The 14,984-nt window shown below is 42.1% G+C and overlaps 1 protein-coding gene across 1 annotated transcript in view; it reads right to left on the reverse strand.

Annotated features, from left to right (window-relative positions):
• PRKCI (protein kinase C iota) overlaps nt 1-9,838 on the reverse strand; it is an 88,068-nt gene extending 78,230 nt beyond the window's left edge. The window contains exon 1 of the mRNA XM_017501972.2: nt 9,440-9,838. Within this exon, the coding sequence (XP_017357461.1) occupies nt 9,440-9,540 (101 nt within the window). The 5' untranslated portion in view covers nt 9,541-9,838. The remainder of the gene's footprint in view (nt 1-9,439) is intronic.
• Between the last annotated feature and the right edge of the window lie 5,146 nt (nt 9,839-14,984).

Genomic DNA, 14,984 nt, shown 5'->3' on the forward strand with positions numbered 1-14,984 from the left:
TTTTTTTTGAGACAGAGTTTCACTCTTGTTACCCAGGCTGGAGTGCAATGGCGCGATCTCGGCTCACCGCAACCTCCGTCTCCTGGGTTCAGGCAATTCTCCTGCCTCAGCCCCCTGAGTAGCTGGGACTAATGCCCATGCCAGCTAATGTTTTTTGTATTTTTAGTAGAGACGGGGTTTCACCATGTTGACTAGGATGGTCTCGATCTCTTGACCTCGTGATCCACCCGCCTCGGCCTCCCACAGTGCTGGGATTACAGGCGTGAGCCACCGCGCCCGGCCTTAAAAAATTTTTTTAAATTAGGCATGGTGTAATCCCAGCTACTCAAGAGGATCATTTGAGACCAGGAGTTCAAGGCTGCAGTGAGGCATAATTGAGCCACTGGACTTCAGCTTGATCAACAGAGCAAGAGTGTCTCTAAAAGAAAACACACCTAGCTTTGTATTGTGGATTACTAAGTCTCAATGTTATCATCTGTAAAATGGAGATAATGATATCTGCCTCTGAGTATTAGCATTAAGACTAAATATAAATAAATGCAGCTTGAGCCTGAGAGGTTCAGGCTGCAGTGAGGGAGCTGTGACTATGTCACTGCACTCTAGAGCTTGGGTGATGAAGGAAGACACTGACTCAAAAAATAAAAAATAAATGAAAATAAATGAGTGCAGCCAGGCGAGGTGGCTCATGCCATAATCCCAGCACTTTGAAAGGCCAACGTGGGAGGACAGCTTGGGCACAGGAGTTCAAGACCTGTCTGGGCAACACAGAGAGACCTTGTCTCTATAAAAAAAACAAAAAATTAGCGAGACATGGCGGTACATACCTATAGTCCCAGCTACTTGGGAGGGTGCAGCAGGAGGATTGCTTGAGCCTGGGCAGTTGAGGCTGCAGTGAACCGTGACTACACCACTGTACTCAGCCTGGGTGACAGAGTAGGACGGTTTCTCCAAAAAAAAAAAAAAACTGCAAAATACTTATCACAGTTCATTTTCTTTTGTTCCATTGTTTTTAGTCAAGATTTTTTATATTTAGTATATAACAGTTACCATTTCAAATCAGTGGTGAAAAGACAATCTGTCCAATAATGGTATTAGAATAAATTTTGAAAAAAAAAAAAAAAGGTTGTGTCAGTAAACTATAAATGAATAAATTCACTGAAAAGATAATCACTTTAAAAGTTTCATAATAGGCCAGGCGCAGTGGCTCACACCTATAATCCCAGCACTCTGGGAGGCTGAGGTGGATGAATCACTTGAGGTCAGGAGTTTGAGACCAGCCTGGCCAACATGGTGAAACCCAGTCTCTACTAAAAATACAAAAAATTAGCTGGGTATGGTAGCACATGACTGTAATCCCAGCTACTTGGGAGAGTTACTTGAATCCTGGAGGCAGAGACTGCAGTGAGCCGAGATCATGCCACTGCACTCCTACCTGAGCAACACAGCAAGACTCTATCTCAAAAAACAAACAAAAATTAGCCAGGTGTTGTGGCATGTGACTATAATCCCAGCTACTTAGGAGGCTGAGGCAGGAGAACTGTTTGAACCCAGGAGGCGGAGGTTGCAGTGAGCCTTCTTCATGACACTGCACTCCACCCTGGGCAACAAAGAAAGACTTCGTCTCAAAAATAAAAAGTTGCATAATAGAAGAAAAATAGAATATTTTTAGATGAAAAACACCTAAGATAACAAGTCCAGAAGCCATTAAGGAAATTTTTAAAAAGGACAGATTTGATTACATAAAAATGAAAAACTCCAGCCCAGCAACAGGTTGGAGAAAAGCTGGCAACTTTTACAAAAGGTCAATGTTCTGTCAACAAATTAATAAGAAAAAATAATACAATAGAAAATGAGTAAAATATGAAAAAACAATTGAGAAAAATACAAATTATCATTAATATATAAAAAGATACTTGTAAAAAGTTTCCATTTTTTTGCCAATCCAATTGTCAAAAATTTAAAAGACAGATAACATGCAATGGGAATACGAGGAAGAAGCTTCACTAGTCCTGCTGTGAAGAATATAAATTAAGGCCGGGCATGGTGGCTCACACCTGTAATCCAAGCACTTTGGAGGCCAACGTGGGCGGATCACCTGAGGTCGGGAGTTCAAAACCAGCCTGACTAACATGGTGAAACCCTGTCTTAATTTAAAAAAAAAAAAGTAAAAAAAAGAATATAAATTAAGCTCTTTTGGGAAACAGTATCAAATTTCAAGATAGGCATATCTTTGACCATATTTGCAAGAATATATATTAAATATAAGGTTGCTCCTTCATTAAATAGTGAGCTGATGAAGACAACTTTAAATGTTCATCGATCCAAAAAAAGATTAAACATATTATGGTGGCTGGGTGCAATGGCTCATGCCTATAATTCCTACACTTTGGGAGGTCAAGGCAGGAGGATCTCTTGAGCACAGAAGCTTGAGACTAGCCCTGTCTCTACAAAATATTTTTTAAAATTAGCTGAGCCTGGTGGCATGTGCCTGTAATTGTACTACTCAGGAGGCTGACGTGAAAGGACTGTTTGAACCCGGGGTGGCTGAGGCTGCAGAGAGCCTAGATCATGCAACTACACTCCAGCCTAGGCAACAGAACGAGATTCTGTCTCTTTAAAAAAAACAACTGTAGAACACTATATACCAAATATAAAGAGGTCTGTCTGTCTACCATGGCACGGAAAGATGACCACAATTTTTAAAATCAAGTTGCAGATGCATGTATAGAAATATGAACTCATTAATTAGAAAAATAAAAGGGTATGTCTATATGTGTATGCACATACACATCTATACTTATACCGATATAATATAGAATATCCCAAACTGTTAATGATGGCTAACCCGAGAAAGTAGGAGTGAAACAGCCATAAAAAAGAATGAAAACATGTCTTCTAAGGCAGCACAGATGGAACTGAAGGCCATTATCCCTAGTGAAAGAAATCAGAAACACAAAGCCACATACCACATATTCTCACTTATAAGTGAGAGCTAAACAATGGGTACACATGGACATAAAGAGGGAAATAACAGGCACTGCAGATTGCAAAGGTGGGAGCAGGGTAAGGGTTAAAAAATACCTATAGGGTACAGGTAATTTTCTAGGTTTTACTGTTCACTGTTCAGGAGATGGGTATAGTAAACGCCCAGACCTCACCACTACATGATATAAGCACCTAAGAAAGAACTCTGCACTTGTACCCTTTAAATATATAAAAATAAAAATAAACTAACAAAGTGGGAGTGAGAGACTACAGGGGAACTTTTTTTTATTTTTATTTTTTTATTTTTTAGAGATAGGGTCTCATTTTGTTGCCCAGGCTGGAGCGCAGTGGTTCAATCACGGCTCACTGCAGCCTCGACTTCCTGGTCTCAGGTGATCCTCCCTCACCCTCCCAAGTAGCTAGGATTGCAGGCTAATTTTTTTGCAGAGATGGGGTTTTGCCATGTTCAGCCCAGGCTGGTCTCCAACTCCTGGGCTCAAGCAATTCACCTGCCCTGGCCTCCCACAGTATTGGAATTATAGGCTTGAACCACCACACCCAACCTCGTTCTGGATTTCTGTTTTTAAAATTTAGTTTTAGTGTCTTGCCTTTGGGCTCTGTATTTGGTCACTGGTGGCATTTTTGTTTCTATTATCATTCTCAGCCACATTCCGACACAGGTTAGCTGTCACGCACAGTGCCTGCAACTTAGAGCAGACAGACAATAAATAATTGTTCAGGTCTTTCTGGACCTTTCCACTGGAATACCTCACAAGCACCTAGAACTCAAAACTCAGTGAATTGTTTCAGGCAATGAATTAACTTCTCCCACAAATCTCTTCTACATTCCCCAGTCTCTCTTAAACCTATGAGTTAAAGAACCTATGAGTTGTCCAATTCCCATCACCCCAACAGGCAATCTTTAATTCTATTGATATTACCCTTTAAAATTTCCAATGAATCCATATACTCTTTTCTATCTCCTTAAAATCTCTCACCTGGACTGCTTCGAAAGCCTCCAAATTAGTTTAACCCATCACCAATTCATCTCCCATACTAATTTCAAGTGTTATCTTTCTAAAATGCAAATCTGATCACATATTTCTCTTAAAATTTTCATCAGCCATGTACGGTGGATCATGCCTGTAATCCCAGCACTTTGGGAGGCCGAGGTGGGCAGATCACCTGAGGTCGGGAGTTTGAGACCAGCCTGACCAATACGGAGAAACCATGTCTCTACTAAAAATACAAAATTAGCAGGGCATGATGACGCACACCTGTAATCCCAGCTACTCAGGAGGCTGAGGCAGGAGAATTGACTGAACCTGGGAGGTAGAGGTTGCAGTGAGCCAAGATCGTGCCGTTGCACTCCAGCCTGGGCAAAAAGAGCAAAACACCGTCTCAAAAAAAAAAAAAAATGTCATCAATGAGAAAAAGTCTGAACTCTGCAGTATGACATTCAAGGGTCTCCACAATCTAGCCCCTGTGAGCTTTCTTAGCCGCACGTCTCATCAGTGCTCACTTCACACTTTATATCCTAATAAGGCATGAATATAAGACTAACAACCAAACTGATCTTAATTCACCAAACTTACCATGTAGTTGCTTAATGCCTATAACACCCACCAAACATCATTATTCACCAGGCAAACTCCAATTTGTTCTTTAAAAGCCTCAGACATTTCTTCTAGGAAGACTTCCATCACCCCAAACTCCTCCCCAATATCCATTCCTGCAAATGCCTTACACACATAGTTCAAATGTCACTGTTTATATTGTAACTCTTACATGTCTTTCCCTCCGCAAGTCTCTTAGTTCCTTAAAGGCAGAGCCTTACCTACCTCTATACTCTCTGTGCCTGTGACAGCATCACGTGCCTGGATTATAGTAGATGTTCAACAATATTTACTAAATTCAGTTTGAATAATCTCTGTAATATTTGAAATTTTAAGCAAGACCAGAATTTTAAAAATTCATGTCTAAATTGGGCTTATTTCAATCATTAAAAAACAGACACTCAAGTTGCAAATGGGAGGTGGGAGTTGCCATTGTTAGAAAGCCACCATGAACTATGGACCTCTGGGGAGGATTTTTCTGTACAGAGTTGCTTCTTTCTACTCTGCTTTCTCAGTTTCTGCCTCTTCACATCTTTCATTTGCACATAGTCGGTTCTGGCCTCACCAGACTCTCCCTGCAACTCTTCAGCGTCAGTCACCAGTGCTGACCAATTTCATCTCCATATTATCTTATTCAAACTTCTAAGGATTTTTTTGTATTTGGTTTTGGTTTTTTGGCACCAGGCTAGCATGCTCTACTTTTTTTTCTCTCTGGCCAAGCTATGAATCAGCTGCCCTAGGGTTACGTGCCGTGGCTGATGCTCCAGGACCAATCAGCTAACATCCCCCCAACTCTCAATTCAAGATTCCTCTTGGATTCCCTCAGAACCATTACTAAAGTATATTGCTAAAGCGGCCGGGCACGGTGGCTCAAGCCTGTAATCCCAGCACTTTGGGAGGCCGAGGCGGGTGGATCACGAGGTCAAGAGATCGAAACCATCCTGGTCAACACAGTGAAACCCCGTCTCTACTAAAAATACAAAAAATTAGCTGGGCATGGTGGTGCGTGCCTGTAATCCCAGCTACTCAGGAGGCTGAGGCAGGAGAATTGCCTGAACCCAGGAGGCGGAGGTTGCAGTGAGCCGAGATCGCGCCATTGCACTCCAGCCTGGGTAACAAGAGTGAAACTCCGAAAAAAAAAAAAAAAAAAAAAAAGTATATTGCTAAAATAATCTTGCATTTCTTTCAAAAACAAGTCTTGTCAAGACTTGTTCACAGTGAGAAAAATCCTACACACATCTTCACTGAACCAGCTATTTCAAATATGCAAAGAGTTAACAATCTTTTATTTCTAGATGTGCACAGAAGGAATCCTCTTTATTGTTATTACTGCTTGACAGCAGTGGATTGAAAATAATTTTTACAAGCTTTCTGCAAAAATTTCTGTACATATATAAAGAAATGAGCAGTCCAGATGTTGCCCAAGTCTATCCCATAGTATCAAGTAATTTTGTATACAAATAAGCACATACATCGACAGTTTATCACTAACTAACAAAACCTGTTTCTCTTCCTCCAAACTAATACCACTAGGTAATGATTGAAGGTCACTCACTGAAAACCTTCCATACTAGGGAAAGATGGGTGCAGACCATAAGAAGGGCATCTAAGTAAGACTTGGTGTTCAATAAAATTAAATTTTCAGTGCTATTAATCTCCTGCTTAAAAACTAGAAATTAGCTGGCTGGGCACAGTGGCTCATGCCTGTAATCCCAGCACTTTGGAAGGCCAAGGCGGGTGGATCACTTGAGGTCAGTAATTCAAGACCAACCTGGCCAATGAGGTAAAAATTCATCTTTACTAAAAATACAAATAAAAAAAAAATTAGCCAGGCATGGTGACAGATGCCTGTAATCCCAACTACTTGGGAGGCAGAGTCAGGAGAATCACTTGAACCTGGGGGGACGGAGGTTGCAGTGAGCTAAGATCATGCCATTGCACTCCAGCCTGAGCTACAGAGCAAGACTCTGTCTCCAAATAAATAAATTAATTATATTAAATAAAAACTAGAAAATAATTAAATATTTATTAGAGAGATACCATGTTTTCACTAAGATCAAGTTTAACAGAATAACAACACTATATACATCTTTGAAAGGAGAGGGCTATTTATTCACTTAAAAATGCTGACTATTAAATGAGTCAACATTCACTGGAAAGAAACAGTATTAGAGAAGGGTAGGGGGGCCAAGGTACAGTGGCTCACACCTGTAATCCCAGCACTTTGAGAGGCTGAGGTGGGAGGATCACTTGAGCCCAAGAGTTTGAGATCAGTCTGGATAACACAGTGAGACCCTGTCTCTATTTAAAAAAAAAAAAAGGAAAGAGTAGAGGGATAGAGGGAAAGCTATGTAATAATGGCCCTTCAGAAGATCAGAGAGAAAGAAAACTTTTTCAAATGCAGAATGTTCTTATATTTCTTGGTATAAAGGAAGGATTTTCTATTTTAAAATCAGGTAGGTGTTCTAGTTAGCCAACCTGTTTATTAACTATGCTTGTCCATGACTCATTTTAGCTTCATCTATATTAATGAGCAGCTGACTATGTAATACCACAACCATCAGTTTAGACTATATAAACACATAATCTTAACAGATCTCATTTCAGAGGACAGAAAGTTGATACAATTTAGAGTGCTGATGCTGTCTTTAAATGAGGCTTGAAATGAAGGTACCATTAGAAAGTTTTCATTGAGCAAATACCAGCATACAATAGGCAAGAGGTTATTTGTGCCTCAGCAAAATTTCACAGGTTTAAAAAAATAATGTTACCTTGAATGTCTTAAAAAAATTTTAGTAAAACACTAAAAAAGCTGTATGTCCTTATTCTCTTCTTTTTAATAACTGGAGCAATAAGCCAAGAAAAATTGCTATTTAAATTCATGAAGTACAGCAAGACTTGGATTTCTTCTCAAAGGAGAAGCTTACAATGACTTTCATTTACTAACTAGGCCCATTTACATGTGTCAAACTAATAAAAATGGGAAAATAGAAATAAGCACTAATTTCTTACCTTTCATAGACTCATTGGAGAAGATTATCTCAATTTAATAAGTCAAGAATTTATGTTACTGAAAGCCTTAGGGCCAGGCATAGTGGCTCATACCTGTAATCCCAGCACTTTGGGAGGCCGACTCGAGCAAATCATTTGAGGCCAGGAGTGTGAGACCAGCCTGACCAACATGGTGAAACCCTGTCTCTACTAAAAATACAAAAATTAGCTGGGCGTGGTGGCACATGCCTATAATCCCAGCTACTACGGAGGCTGAGGCAGCCGAACCGCTTGAACCTGGGAGGCGGAGGTTGCAGTGAGCCAGAATCGTGCCACTGCACTCCAGCCTGGATAACAGAGTAAGACCCTGTCTCAAAAACAAACAAAAATAAAATAAAATGATAAAGTGAAACATCTCACTCATCACATTACAGGTAAGGGTTTTTTTTAAAAAAAAAAAAAAAAAGCAAAGGAAGCTTTTTTCTCACCTTGCAAAGTTCATGGCTGAACATCCTCAAGGCAAAATAGCTCTTGTGACAACTACAAACTTTTTAAAAATATCAACACATTTCTTGGTACTGATTTAAAATCAAAATCTTCTTAATCAATTTTAACTGTGTTTAAATACGAAAGTATCATACTGTCCAATATAACTTCCATATACTACCCCTGCATACTGTCAAGCTAATAATAAACAGGCCAGAGGCTTCATGGCAGCAAACTAGTAAGTCCTTACATCAAATCAATATAACATTTAGGGGCTTCGATTTTCTTTGAAATCAAAACAAGAGAGGCAGTTAGAGTTTGCTATCTTCACTGATCCTCTCAGGAATGTAAAAGTATGCACTGCAATTTCAACCTCGCACTGCTTTTTAAAGCAATTTACTTCTACCTGGACAAGCAGTAAGGTAAGCCAAAGAAGCTGGGTTTTGTTACTTCTCAGTCTCCAATCTTTATGGTCACACATCTCACGTTTCTACTGCTCCTAAACATAATTATCTCAAAAAAATTTCAAAACACAACTGAATTCAAAGGAAGGGGGGCACTTTGTGTCACTCATAGAAAATGATTTCACACAATGAACTTAGAACTGGGTTATTTCTTGTAACCATAGTAAGGGAGTGAAGATCAGAGAATTGAAAACTGTGCCTAAGCTAGTCTCCTCACTTTGCAGTATCTCACCCTATTAGGTAGTTCTTGAAACAACACTGAGAAAGAAAGGCTCACAAAAATTTGACTTACATATAATACAACTTGATGAGACATAAGTACCCAGTGCACGTCCCTGAAAACGCATCGACTTGACTCTTAAATATAGCCCTATGTCTAATATACTGGTAGTACAGATGCACTTCGTGAACACAACGGTGATGAAGGTAAATCTAAGAGGACCAGAGGCGTTAGGCCTGCTGGTAATCAAAAGGGCCAGCTAACTGAAGCACTCCCGTTTTCTATGCCCACAGCAAACTGAGTTAACTAAGCCATCATAACTTGGAATTCTCAACTCGCAACCTCAAATACACCCAGACTTAAGGATATAAGGCCCCTACAAAGCTCTCAGTAGACGAGTCGCTCGTCCACACCAGGTGCACCTACTCTATTCCTAGGTTCCTCCTCGGACCCTACTCTGGCCCCCGCATCACTACACCTGGGGGCGCCCCTAGTCCCGCGTCTCCTTGCTTCGCTCCCACCCCCATCACTCCGTCACTCACCCTGAGTCACCGGAGCCGCCCGCCCGCCCAGCCCAACCCGCCCACAACACCTCCAGCCCCTCACCCTCCCCTCCTCCACACCGAGTGGAGCTGGCCTGTCCCCTCCCGCCCACCGCCCTGCCCCAGGAGACTCACCCGCGGTAGTAAGCTTTCACCCGGACCTGGTGGGAATGGTCCCCGCTGCCGCCGCCTGCCACCGTGTGGGACATGGTGCTGCTGTCCCTCTGGGTCGGCATCTCCTCACTCCCCCGCCTCAACGCTGGGGGCCGGGGGGCGGGGGGGCGCTCCGGACGCCGTGGGGGACTCTGCCGCCCGCGCCTGTCCGAGAGCTGCGACCGCCCGCCCACCTACCTGCCCACCTTGCCCGCAGCGCCGACCCAAGGGTCGCCTCGCCCGAGGAGCCGGAACCGCGCGGCTCCTCCCACTGCCCGTAGGCGCCGCCGCCTCCGCCGCCGCACGGGCCCAGGACACCTCCTGCCTCGATCCCTCCCACTTCGCTCGCTCCAAAGGCCCACATTCCGGGGTAGGGCGGGCGCAACCATCGAGCCAACTCAAGGAGCCTCGATGCCGGACTGAACCATCCTTACGGGGGCAGAGAAAGGGGACAGCGGAAATGGGAGACCCTGATCATGGCATCAGTCACGCCCCAGAGGGGTGCTTTCACGCGAGCTGTGATACAGACATGAACATCTCTAGTTCACTAGAAAGTCCCTTCCCTGTCGGGACAATGATAAGGACAAATTATGCGACACCTCACCCTAGCCTCGTAACTTGGTCACGTCTGCGGTCGGCCGACTTGGCACCCGGGATAGATTTGCGTGCAGGTTTCTGGGATTTGGAGTCCTCATGGGATTCTGGGACTTGAGGTTCCTTGCGCCTAGGGTGCCGCGCCGTCCCACTGGTGGAGTCTGTCTCCGCAGCGTGCTCCCTGGAGCTCTAGGAGTGGAAAACCTGCATCCAGCTTGGGCATCTGAAAATACTGGGAATGACTGGGCTTCGTCACGTTCTAGACTTTATTATCTGTTAAAGTCTCCCTCCTATTTGCATAAATCGTCTAAATTATACATGCCTTTTTGGGGAACAAGAATTTGGTTACCTGCTCACTCAGCGTAACCTTTTTTATGAAAATAATTTAATAACATGTGTAACAAATATATTAAAGGAAGAAACAACCAGAAGATATGAAAAACCTATTTTTATTCTTTGGCGGCCCCCATACCTAGGCACTTGTAGACTACTGCCCTTGCATGGAACAAGAGCATAAGGAATAATTACCCAATCAATTCGGTCAATCTAAGAGCATTTCATTCTGTTAAAAATTGGCTTACCAGGCCGGGCGCGGTGGCTCACGCTTGTAATCCCAGCACTTTGGGAGGTCGAGGCAGGCGGATCATCTGAGGTCGGGAGTTCGAGAGCAGTCTGACCAACATGGAGAAACCCGGCTCTAACTAACTAAAAAAATAATCTGCCCGAGGCGGGCAGATCACGAGGTCAAGAGATCCAGACCATCCTGGCCAACATAATGAAACCCCGTCTCTACTAAAAATACAAAAAATTAGCCAGGCGTGGTGGTGCGTGCCTGTAGTCCCAGCTACTCAGGAGACTGAGGCAGGAGAATTGATTGAATTCGGAAAACGGGAAGTTGCAGTGAACCCAGATTGTGCCACTGCACTCCAGCCTGGTGATAGAGCAAGACACTGTCTTAAATAAATAAATAAATAAATAAATCAAACTGGCTTACCAAGGATTAGAAAGAATGGTCCTTGTAGCCTGGTCTCTGATTTTCCTAGGGTCTTGGCTCTGACACATAATTTACACTGCAACTAAAAGTAGCATGCATCCAGCCCCTGCAGCAGTCCTGGTGCTGAAAGAGTTGGAATGATCAAAGAAATAGCTTTCTTTACGGCGATAAAATAGGCTTGGGGAACTGAGTCATCAGTTATATGTGACACTTCAGCATGGTACAACATCATCCAACTGCTACAAACTTAGATTATATGCTCTTACTAAAAATTACGCTTGAGTCAAGCAAAGTGCTACATGCCTATAGTCCCAGCACTTTGAGAGACCAAGGCAGGAGGATCACTTGAGCCCAGGAGTTCAAGGCCAGCCTGGGCAACGTGGCAAGACCCCATCTCTTAAACAAGTGAACAAAAAATTCTCATTGAAAAACTTGGTATCAGGTTTTTCAGCAATTGGAGACCTGCATCAGCGTGTTTAATACGGAACAATTAACTATGGAATATACTAACGGAAAGTTTAGCATGCTTGTGACAAATTTGTAATGCTGTGGAAAAAAGAAATGTACGTCATATAGGGAGTGAAAAATTATAGAGAAATGAAAGGTAAGACATTGGAAATGTTCGTGATCTTGATTCCTTAGCATTTGAAAAATCCTTCTTCATCGGCTTCATAAAATGCTTTGAAGGTGAGCATTGTTTCCAGAGGAGGCTTACTGCTCACTTTGTCAGCTATGAGAATCTGTACATATTGATAATTTGCATCAATACCACTTTATAAATAAGTTTTCTTTCTCTGAAAGATGGAAGCTTTACTTGTGATTATCAGTGAAAGCATGATATTAAATTTTGTAATAGCTTTATTGAGATAGAGTTCACAAGCCAGCTGGGCACAGTGGCTCATGCCTATAATTGCAGCACATTGGGAGGCCAAGGCAGGTCGATCACTTGAGGTCAGAAGTTCGAGATCAGCCTGGCCAACAGGGTGAAAACCTGGACGTACTAAAAATACAAAAATTAGCTGGGTATGGTGGCGAGCGCCTGTTATCCCAACTACTCCAGAGGCTGAGGCACGAGCATCACTTGAGCCTGGAACATGGAGGTTGCAGTGAGCTGAGACCACACAACTGCACTCTAGTGAGACTCCATCCCTGGGCAACACAATGCACAATGAGATTCCGTCCCATTTTGTTTTAAAAAAAGGTAATCCACATACCATGCAATTCACTCATTTAAAGTGTACAATTGGATAGTTTTTAGTAGCTTCACAAAGTGGGGCAACCATCACCTCTAAACCCAGAATATTTTCAGTACCCCAAAAGAAACTGCATATCCATTAGCAGTTACTCCCCACTGTCCTCAACCTCTAGAAACCCATAATGTCTTTTCTGTTGTTATGGATTTTTCTATTCTGAACATCCCTAGTAGAAGGGACTATAGGCGTGCACCACCACACCCGGGTAATTTTTATGTTTTTTGTAGTGCCAGGGTTTTGCCATGTTGTCCAGGCTGGTCTCGATCTCCTGGACTGCCTCAGCCTCCCCAAGTGCTGAGATTACAAGTGTGAGCCACTGCGCCCAGTGAGGTTTTCAGTTTTTGTTTTTTTAATGTCCTTGCCAAGACTTGTTATTTCCCATCTTCTTTATCATAACCATCCTAGTGGTTATGAAGTGGTATCTCATTATGCTTTTGATGTGAGTCTCCCTAATGACTAATGATGTTGGGTATTTTTTCATGTTTCTATTGGCCATTTATATATCTTCTTGGAGAACTATTTATTCAGATCCTTTAGTCATTTTAAATTGGGTTGTCTTTTTTCATTGAGTTGTACGAGTTCTCTCTTTTCTTTCTTTCTTTTCTTTTTTTTTTCCAAGACAGGATCTTGCTCTGTTGCACAGACTGGAGTGCATGGCATGATCACAGCTCTTCAACTCCTGGGCTCAAGCGATCCTCCCACTTCAGCCTCCTGAGTAGCTGGGCCCATAGGCATATGTTAGCACACCCAGCTAATGTTTAAAAAAAATTTTGTAGAGACTAGGTCTTCCTATAATGTCAAAGCTGGTCTTCAACTCCTGGGCTCAAGTGATCTTCCCACCTTGGCCTCCCAAAGTGCTAAAATTACAGGTGTGACCCACCAAGCCTGGCCAGAGTTCTTTATATATTCTGGAAATACATCTCTTATTAGATTCTTTGCAAATATTTTCTCCCACTCTCTGCATTATCTTTTCATATTTTTTAAATCTTTTCATATTTTTGATGGTATTATTCACAGCATAAAAATTTTTAATTTTGGTGAGGTCAAATTTATCTATTTTCTTGTTGTCACTTATGTTTTTTGTTTGTTTATGTGCCAGACTATATGTCACTTATGTTTTTGTGTCATGTCTAAGAGGGCTTTGTGTAATCTAAGATCATGAAGATTTACATCTATATTTCCTTCTAGAAATTTTCTAGTTTAAACTCTTACTTTTTAGCTTATGATCCATTTTGGGTTAATTTTCGTGTGTAATGTAAGTGGTCTAAATTGATTTCTTTGTATGTGGATATTCAGTTATCCCACTACCATTTGTTAAAAAAACTATTTTTCTCCAATTTATTGTCTGCACCCTTGTCAAAAATGAAATGACCAAAATTTAAGGGTTTATTTCTGGAATTCAGTTCTATTCTAATGATTTATCTGTCTGTCTTTCAACAATAATCACAGTGTCGTCATTACTGCGGTTTTTTAGTAACCTTTAAAACAAGGAAATGTGAGTCTTACAACTTTTTTTTTTCTTTTTGAGATGGAGTCTTGCTGTGTTGCCAGGCTGGAGTGTAGTGGCATGATCTCGGCTCACTGCAACCTCTGCCTCCAGAGTTCAAGCGATTCGCCTGCCTCAGCCTCCCGAGTAGCTAAGACTATAAGAGCGTGCAACCCTGACCAGCTAATTTTTGTGTTTTTAGTAGACACGGGGTTTCACCATGTTGGCCAGGATGGTCTTGATCTCTGGACCTCGTGATCAGCCTGCCTCAGCCTCCCAAAGTGCTGGGATTATAGGCGTGAGTCACCATGTCGGGCCCTGTTTTTTTTGTTGTTGTTTGTTTTTTCAAGATTGTCTTGGCTATTCTGGATCCCTTATATTTTCATATGAATTTTAGGATCAACTTGTCAGTTTAAGACAGCTGGCTCAGATTTTAATAATGATTGCCTTGAATCTGTCAATCAGTTTGTGTGATTTTTGTCATGTTAACAGTATTATACCTTCCAATTCATGATTGTGGATAACTTTTCAATTTTTTGGTGGCTTTAATTTGCATTTCTTTTATTCTTAAATATTTTATTCATTTTAATGCTATTGTAAATGAATTGTTTTCTTAGTTACCTTTTTGAATCATTCACTACTACTGTATAGAAATGCAGTTTATTAGGCCGAGTATGGTGTCTCATGCCTGTAATCCCAGCACTTTGGGAGGCCAAGGCTGGCGGATCACCTGAGGTCAGGAGTTTGAGACCAGCCTGGCCAACATGCTGAAACCCCATCTCTTCAAAAAAAATACAAATATTAGCCAGGCATCGTGGCAGGCACCTGTAATCTGAGCTACTCAGGAGGCTGAGGCAGGAGAATCACTTGAACCCAGGTGGCAGAGGTTGCAGTAAGCCAAGATCGCACCACTGCACTCCAGCCTGGGTGACGAGAGTGAAACTCTGTCTCAAAAAAAAAGATATGCAGTTTATTTTTGCATTTTGATATTCTATTCTGCACACTTGCAGAGCTTATTAGGTGAATTCATTAGGATTTCCTGCATATAAGACTGTCGTTTTTAAATACAGATTTAAGGCCGGGCGCGGTAGCTCAAGCCTGTAATCCCAGCACTTTGGGAGGCCGAGGCGGGTGGATCACAAGGTCAAGAGATCGAGACTATCCTGGTCAACACGGTGAAACCTCATCTCTACTAAAAAT

This window comes from Cebus imitator, unplaced genomic scaffold (assembly GCF_001604975.1).
Source record: "Cebus imitator isolate Cc_AM_T3 unplaced genomic scaffold, Cebus_imitator-1.0 Scaffold287, whole genome shotgun sequence".
Classification (NCBI taxonomy): Eukaryota; Metazoa; Chordata; class Mammalia; order Primates; family Cebidae; genus Cebus; species Cebus imitator.